Source organism: Vulpes lagopus, chromosome 3 (assembly GCF_018345385.1).
Source record: "Vulpes lagopus strain Blue_001 chromosome 3, ASM1834538v1, whole genome shotgun sequence".
Classification (NCBI taxonomy): domain Eukaryota; kingdom Metazoa; phylum Chordata; class Mammalia; order Carnivora; family Canidae; genus Vulpes; species Vulpes lagopus.
Window position 1 is genome coordinate 136,522,207 of NC_054826.1, and position 9,007 is coordinate 136,531,213.

Genomic DNA, 9,007 nt, shown 5'->3' on the forward strand with positions numbered 1-9,007 from the left:
CAAAGGAAACTTGATTAATCTAGTCAAGAAATTATGATGACTTGATTTAGAGATCTGACAGTAAAAGCAGGAAATGAATAAGTTAGAGATAAGTTGTACATGGTACCAATAGTACACTGAATTTATTGGACGATGAAGGTGTCTTAGTAATTAGGTTATTATTGTGTTTTTGAAGAAAATTTAATGACAATATTAACTGAATAAATCAAGGTAAAAATACCACAGAATTTGAAATTACATATTTCTAAAAACCATAAGATATATCAAACAGTAAGAGTGGTTATCCTGGTTTGTGAAATCCTGGATGATCTTTAACTTTTTTTGTATATTTTATTCCTGAGAATTTCAGTTCATTCCAGACGTGAATCTATAAATGACGCAATCAGAAAAAAATGTAAATGATTTTGTTAAATAAATGTTTCAAGTGATCTGACATATAGTAGAAGCTAATTGACTATAAGAGTACTTTCCCTGTTTATATACAGTAGTAGTAAAAGGTAAAGCAGATTGGTTTTGGATTTTCAAGAGTTCTAGTACTAAGCAGTTAGAGATTTCAGAATGTTAAAAGTTAATAACCAGTAGATTCACATAATTCAGACTAATATTTAAAATGAAATGACAGGGATCCCTGGGTGGCGCAGTGGTTTAGCGCCTGCCTTTGGCCCAGGGCGCGATCCTGGAGACCTGGGATCGAATCCCACGTCGGGCTCCCGGTGCATGGAGCCTGCTTCTCCCTCTGCCTGTGTCTCTGCCTCTCTCTCTCTCTCTCACTGTGTGCCTATCATAAATAAATAAAATAAAATAAAATAAATGACAGCATAAAAAATGGTTAAGAGGGAACCAAAGTATGTGTACCAGTACTGTCTCCCAATAGTTGTTGGTGTATTGTCAATTATTTTTAAATAATTTTATGTTATTTCTACTACTTACCATCTTTACTCATCTAACAATAAATTAATGGTCATAGTCATCCACATGATAAAATTTGCCCTGTACCACAGGATAATGACTTTAATAGAAAACTACATTTAAATATATCAAATGGACCTTCTTTTTAAAATCTAATTCAAAGGGAATTAGAATTTCTCTTGTAGTAAAATATTCTTTACTACAAGAAGTTTGTGCTATAAAGTAATGTAAAAGTACGATTGAAGCTAAGTAGATACTATCACCTCCATTGTTGCAGATGAATAAACCAAGGGAAAATATAGTGATTATTATACTCCGACCACTCAAGTAGTAATACATGTGAGATTTAGGGTTAAGTTTATCTGATTCCAATATCCATGCAATTTATTATGATGGGTAAATTGAATGTTAATACTTGAGGAGGTGGCATTTAAGCTGAAATCTAAAAATAACAGATGTGCTAGGAACAAGTGTGTTCCACAAGAGTTTATGGGCAAAGCTTTGATTCAGAGAAGACAAAGGGTCACTCTTTAACTATTCAAACACATACCTCAATATGACAAAAAGCATAAAAGTGATTCTCATGGGAGAAGATCCATCAATATTAATTTTTCTTTCTCTGATAAAATTTGATACTTAATGCAATTGACTTTTTATATAAATGTATTTGTATATGACATATTTTTTCCTACTTCTAGGTGAATATTGGATTGACCCAAACCAAGGTTGCTCAGGAGATTCCTTCAAAGTTTACTGTAATTTCACATCTGGTGGTGAGACTTGCATTTATCCAGACAAAAAATCTGAAGGAGTAAGTACCAATCTGTTTTGGTGGTGACTGTTGACAGTTCTTGCCATGTTTTTGCAATATTGAACTAAACAGGAAAATTATACTGTCATATTTTCATTTATCTGCTTTTCTTACAGGGTAATTAGAACATTTCATTTGCATAAACATGAATAAGACACCAAAGTGATGCACAGAGTTAACAAATACTTCTCTCCTTTATTTTTTACCCAGATGTATTCTTTATGCACCTGCTTGTGCTCTAAAATTCTATGGCTTTCCATGACACAGCACAGCTGATTCCCAAATTTTAGTGCATGCATAGTATTCTTCATTCCACTTACCATGAGATAGAACTCACAGCTGTATATGATATTCAAAATACACAATTTATAATCTCTTACATAAAATAAGAGCACTGTCTGCATTTGCGTAGTTTTAATTTTTTTGCATAGTATTAAAATATTTAGTCCCTTCAAAAACATCTCTTGATTTTCACCCAACAGTATCAATATATTTGAGTTCTATCTTTAAAGCTATAAAGGTAAACTACTAATATAGGGAAAGATTTTTTCCCCTAGCCTAATTATATTCTCCAACTATTTTCTGGTGGTAAATGTTGTCTTTGATTGTAATCTTTTAATAAATGACATTCTTCTTAGTAAATGGTATGGGTATAGAGAGGCAAAGAAAGTCCTTAAGGCAAGACAAGTAGCTTTAGGTGTGGCTAATCTCTTCAGGAAAGAAGTTAAATTTGTGAGAAAAGGATGGGTAGTAGGGGCAGGAGACAAAGCAACTTCTGTTTCCCAAACATGGCATGTGGTGAAGCATAATAAAATTCGTGTAGCCCCCAAAGAAATGAGGGAATGTGGAAAATGCCTCCCCTTACACTGATAACTCAGATTCCTTACCACAAGGTCTTATATACCCTTATAGTTTGCTGATGTTAGCAAAGCAAAACAATAAATGCAGATCTATAGGAGATTCTAAACATTCTTGTCAGCAGAAGATGATTAGGCTTGCTTCCTGCCAGTGACTTTTCCAAAGCATGGCTGAATAGTTAGTTACTGGCTGAATGTGTTCCGGATGCTTCCCTTCACTGTGCAATGCTGATAGTATTTGCCTTGCTGGCTGATTCCAACTGGTATTGTGAGGTGTTCCTTTCCAAGGGGTTACCTAAGAGTTCCACCAATGTCCCCTACAGCTCTTATTATGCCATCTGTAGGTTATCCCCCTCACCCACCCTTCTTTTTGAGCAATTAAAAAAAAAAACAGGAAGAAAATGACCCCATCTTCACTAAATAGGAATTCCCAAGATCTCTCTCAAATTTTGCTCTTTATCTCATTTTCTGTAGTTCAGGATAGGCTGTTTTAAAACCTCTTTGGCATCTTAGTCTTACTGAAAATTATTGATACATACCTAAACAATGCTGTTCATAATTTTTATCTAATTTTCCTGTTCCTTTGCAACAGGTGAGAATATCATCTTGGCCAAAGGAGAAACCAGGAAGCTGGTTTAGTGAATTTAAGAGAGGAAAACTGGTATGTTATTAACTTACCATGAAATGGTTTATCTTAAACTTCATAAATGAAGCTCTCTATATCTCTAGACACTGACTATGAATGTCCAAATTCTACTATCAAGGATTCCAAGTGTTCTCCGGCTGGCTCCATCTATCTTAGATCACTGTAGTATTTTAGAGAAGTCTAAATGTGCTATGCTAGTATGCTAATAGCATATGGAAATATACTAAATTTACTAAAATAATGTGATCAGATAAAGTATGCATTCCACTAAGCACCTGATAGACATCATAAAAATGGATTATGTTAGAAATATCAAGTATAGAGAATATATATATTCATTTCTCTATTTCAGTAAAAACTTTTAGAATGTGAAATTTTTTTTTTTTTCTGATTGTTACATTTGGAAATAAAGTGAACTGAGTGACCTAACCTTCATTTGGATTATAGCACAAGTTCATTTAGATATTTTCATACAATTACCAGTTCACTATTGATAATTTTTTATAGGTATTTTAAGATTAGGTGCCAAAACTAAATTTGTATTATAAAAGCTGTTTAAAAATATATGTGTTTAAAATATTAATAAGAATGTATTTAAATGAAAGTTTCTCACTTTCCCAGATAATTATTCAATTGTTTGATGTTCTTAAAAAAGCTATTATTTTCTATTGATGGCTGTTTTATAGTTATCATCCTAGGGGAACCTACATGTATTAATTAACAACTTTAGTGAAGTTCTCCACTTGACAGAATTATTCAGTCTTCAAGCTCCATTAAATATCCATGTGACATTCTTACTAGTGTAGAAGTTAAAATACATACACAGAATTCTGTATGTGGTGTTATTTTTTGTTGTTTTGGTTTGTTTTCCTTCGTGTGCATTTCCCAAGTGGTCTTTGTTTCTTCAACCAAACAAGCTTCCTCACTATCTAAGCTGTTAATCAGTAAGAATTGAGTAGATTCAGCAATAAAGAAGAGAGCCATAGATAACTACCTTTACATTGACTAAATCTTTAGGTAAATTTCCTACTCAATTTTTAAAAACTCTAGGTTTATATGTTTCAGTTGACCCTAGTATTTGAATTACACCCAATAGACTTATGAATTTAATAAAGACCTTTAATAATTTTCAATTAAAACTATCTATCTGCTGTAAATTCAAAATAAGTGCTTACTGACCAACAAATACTCACTTGTGTCATCTTGGACATTATGCTTAGTGCTAGTGACATAGTGTTGAATAAGTACATCATCTAAGAATGAACAAACGGGCAGGTCTGTCCTGGAAATAAAAGACCAAACACCTTAGAAAACCATGGCCCCAAAATAAAAAACTGCAGGAACATGTTTTAAAATGTGGGGCAAGGGCAGCCTGGGTGGCTGAGCGCTTTAGCACCGCCTTCAGCCCAGGACCTGCTCCTCCCTCTGCCTGTGTCTCTGCCCCTCTCCCTCTGTCTCTCATAAATAAATAAATAAAATATTTAAGTAAATGTGGGTCAAGTGCTTATACTATGAAATTCTTTAAAGAAGTAGGTGATATTAAAAAAAAAATGAAGGGGCACTGGGTGGCTCAGTCAGTTAAGTGATGACTCGGTTTCCACTCAAGATCTCAGGGTCAAGAGATCCAGATGCCTAGGGCTCTGTGCTCATAGAGGCAGGATTCCACTGGAGATCGTTTATCCCTCTTTCTCGCTCCTGCTCTACTCCTGCCCCCATCACCCATGCAAGCAGTGCATATACACTCTTTCTCTCTGGAAAAAAAAAAAAAAAGTAAAACCCCGCTAAATTGGTCACCTTTGCATCGCACCAAGATTCCTCAGTTCCCATTGTTCACTATTTTTCCACTTTATAATTTAAAAAGATACACAAATATAATGAAAGCTCTCTTGGAAACAAAAGCATTTTTTGGGAAATTTTTAATGATTAGGACAATGAAGCATAGGAAGAAAGTGATTTTTTTTTTCAAAGATACATAGTGCTTATAGTAACTCAGGTGGGAATACAATTTCAGAAAATATTGTCTCTGGGTCTTCTGATCCTCTGTGCCCACTTTCTTTTCCTAACTGAAAATGGGCCCATCGATTGATTCATCCAATGCTTCTGGATTAACAGTTCAACGTCAACAGCGATTTTATCCTTTTATAACATAAAAGAGTAAAAGAATCTTTATATGTCTTTTTATTCTTTTATTCCCAGCTTTCCTATTTAGATGTTGAAGGAAATTCCATTAATATGGTGCAAATGACATTCCTGAAACTGCTGACTGCCTCTGCTCGGCAGAATTTCACCTACACCTGTCATCAATCAGCAGCCTGGTATGATGTGTCATCAGGAAGTTACGACAAAGCACTTCGATTCCTGGGATCAAATGATGAGGAGATGTCCTACGACAACAACCCTTACATCAAAGCACTGTATGATGGCTGTGCGGTGAGTGAAATCGCTTGCCTTCTTCCGCAGGGTGGGAGGCAGTGTGTAACCACCTCAGTTTGGCCCTAAGCCAGGTTTCTCTCATGAAATGCATGAAATGAATAGCAATTGTTATTAAGATCTGATGCTTAACATTGGCATTGAAATACGGTGTCTTAGAAGCCACTAATATTCACACACAGTCACACACACACAAACCATGAAACATGCATATTTTAAAAGCCGTAGCAGAAGTTAATCTTAGATCATATGCTACTTCTATGGAATTATTCCTGATATTTGAATACTATTATAGCTAGTTATTCTTGAAATTTAAAAAAAAATATTTCATTTGCCTCCTTCATCCATGGATCTAAAATGACAGGTAAAGGAATTGGCATTATACCATTTATACTATAGATAATTCTTACCTCTGTATTTTGTTTGTAAGGAGCTTGTCTGTTGATTCTATACTATAGTGGTTTAGGCAGTTACTATCATTTTTTGTTACTTCTATCCTCTGGAACTATCATTTTCACACAGTGGGGATTCCATTTAAGAAAGTGACCCAGAGAACACACTAAAAAACTCATTGTTTTAGCTGATGACTAAAGAAGTCATAGTTTCAAAGCAATAAGCACATGACTTCACCAATGAGTAGGGTATCCACAGATCAAAGAAGAGAAAATAAAACATATTAAAAGTAGCAAGTGTTTGGATTTCCCAATAGTAATGTACTGATAATCATTCACAAAATTAATATATAACAGTAGAAGTGACCTCGTGCACTATAACTTGTATACTGTGTCTTAAGAAACCTGGTATATATACCTAGTATGATTACAATGGTGGGAATATATTATTATGTAGGAGCCTGACTCAATACTAGCATCAGTCTTCATCTTAAATGGTATTTTTCAATTCAGTAATATTCTCTTCAACTGTGCAATATATCCAAATATTATAGTTGGGTAACAGCTATAACAGCTAAATATTGAACACTCAAAATTTAAAACTATCTATGACATCAGTGATAAAAACAAGAGTTAATTACACGTAGATAATGACAAATTTGTTTCTTACTCTTGTCTTTCTTGCCTTCTTGTCTCCATTCAGAGGTGTAAGAAAAAAATAACATACGTATTAAAACTATAAAATGATTGTGTAACTTTTTATTTCTGCTCCATTTTACAGTCCAGAAAAGGCTATGACAAAACTGTGATTGAAATCAATACACCGAAAATTGATCAAGTACCTATCGTTGATGTAATGATCAATGACTTTGGTGATCAGAATCAGAAGTTTGGATTTGAAGTTGGTCCTGTTTGTTTCCTTGGCTAAGATTAGGACAAAGAACATATGAAATCAACAGAAAAAAAAATACCTTGGTGCCACCAACCCATTTTATGCCACATGCAAGTTTTGAATAAGGATGGTATAGAAAGCAACTTGCTACGTATATATGTTCCGATTAAAAATACTGATGCCCGTGAGGGGGCCAGAATCTTTATATGAAAAAACTCTCGAAAATCATAAAAATACAAGATAGTGTGGCTGAGATGGAAACAGGCCTTATTCTTGATTTCCGATTTTCATCTCTCCTTTTCCTATTTGGATTTCTTTGGTGCTGTAGAAAAAAAGAAGAGAAAAATATATATTCATAAAAGATATGGTGCTCATTCCCATCCATCAAGGATGTGCTAAAACAATGTGTTTAATAAATTGTAATTATTTTATGTACAGTTCTATACTGTTATCTATGTGTCCATTTCCAAAACTTGCACGTGTCTCTGAATTCCATCTGACTCTAATTTTATGACAATTGCAGAACTATGATGGCAATAAATATATGTATTATGAAAAAAATAAAGTTGTAATTTCTGATGGCTCTAATTCCCTTTCTTTGATTAATAATAAAATGCCTTTGTATATATTGATGTTGAAGAGTTCAATTATTTGATGTCGCCAACAAATTTCTCAGAGGGGCAAAAACCTAGAAGACTCTTGGAAGCACACTTGGATCAGCTCTGCTCTACTGACAGTAACTTTGCTGAATTTCAGCCAAAAATATCATGCATTTTGATGCTTTATTCAATGCTATACCTCAACCTTTTTCTTTTTGGAGTCCAGGATTTCACAGGATACTTGTATATATGGAAAACAAGCAAGTTTTTATTATTGGACAGGAAAATGTGTATGACAAGCTATTTTAACAAATCAATGCCTCCATCAAGGAAACAATCAGTTGTACAATTTTTTTACTACTTTATCTCATTTCATTGTTTTCAGTGTGCTTCAGTCGTGCGGATTAATATTAAAAGATGGGAACTAAGCAGTTATTTATGAATTTGTTCAATGTTATTCTTATTAATCAATCAACTTCTTGAATTTGATTCCAAGTTGCATATTACAATAGTCTTCAAATATTATTTTACCTGCACCTGCCCAACAAATACTATTTCTTTTCTTTCAAAATAATATTATACATTATTTGACCTGCCTAATTCCTAAATAACATATGGGTGGATTGTTACTAACAGTGCTTGTTTTAAAAGTCATACTTATTAAAACAATCAAAACATTTTTTTCCACTAAGGTATTTTCTCCCAGGTAGCTTGATATAGCAGTAAAATTTGAAAGTTACAAATTGAACTTTGTATCTATTTTAAGTAATATATGTAAGACTTGAAAATAAATGTTTTATTTCTTATATGAAGTGTTAAATTAACTGATACCAGATTTCACTGGAACATTTTCAACTGATAATTTATCACAAAAGAGCATACTTGTAATACTGGAATTAAAACGTGAACACTTGTCATTCAGAAGTTCTTTATTTTTGAAATCAAGTTTGTAAATGTCCTTTCAAGAAGGGAGATATGAATCGTATAAATAAACTCAAGTCTTGTCTACCTGGATTGGTCATTCTCTTTCTTAAATAGGTTCCAAATTACTCTCTATTGTTGAAAAGGCTTTCAATTCTGTTTCTTGACCATCCAGATTGGAATAGTTTTACACTTTTGGAAAAGAATATTCTCCTTCAGAAATAAGTTGTTTAAATTCCCCACATGTCTAAAATAAAAACACCACATGGTAATACTCTATTTACAAAATTAAGGTAGGCTATATTTAAAATTTCAGAGAGATATTTTTCATAATTAAACAGTTTGCAAAGTTTCAAACATATGTTCACAATTTCAGCACTAGAAATATTTCCAGAACTTTGATATAGTTTCTAAATTATATAGAAAGTTACGTTTTCTATCAAGAGAAATTCTATACATCAGGCATAGAGAATATTTTGCATATTGACCTGCCCTGGGGAAGCTTCATTATTTGCCCATTTAAACAAACAGCCTCCAATTTAGCACTCAG

At 33.4% G+C, this 9,007-nt stretch overlaps 1 protein-coding gene across 1 annotated transcript in view; it reads left to right on the top strand.

Moving 5' to 3' along the window:
* The window catches only part of COL11A1 (collagen type XI alpha 1 chain), a 197,925-nt gene extending 189,420 nt beyond the window's left edge, over nt 1-8,505 (top strand). The window contains exons 64-67 of the mRNA XM_041746888.1: nt 1,608-1,720; nt 3,170-3,238; nt 5,420-5,653; nt 6,827-8,505. Coding sequence (XP_041602822.1) covers nt 1,608-1,720; nt 3,170-3,238; nt 5,420-5,653; nt 6,827-6,973 — 563 coding nt within the window. The 3' untranslated portion in view covers nt 6,974-8,505. The remainder of the gene's footprint in view (nt 1-1,607; nt 1,721-3,169; nt 3,239-5,419; nt 5,654-6,826) is intronic.
* Nucleotides 8,506-9,007: the final 502 nt, after the last annotated feature.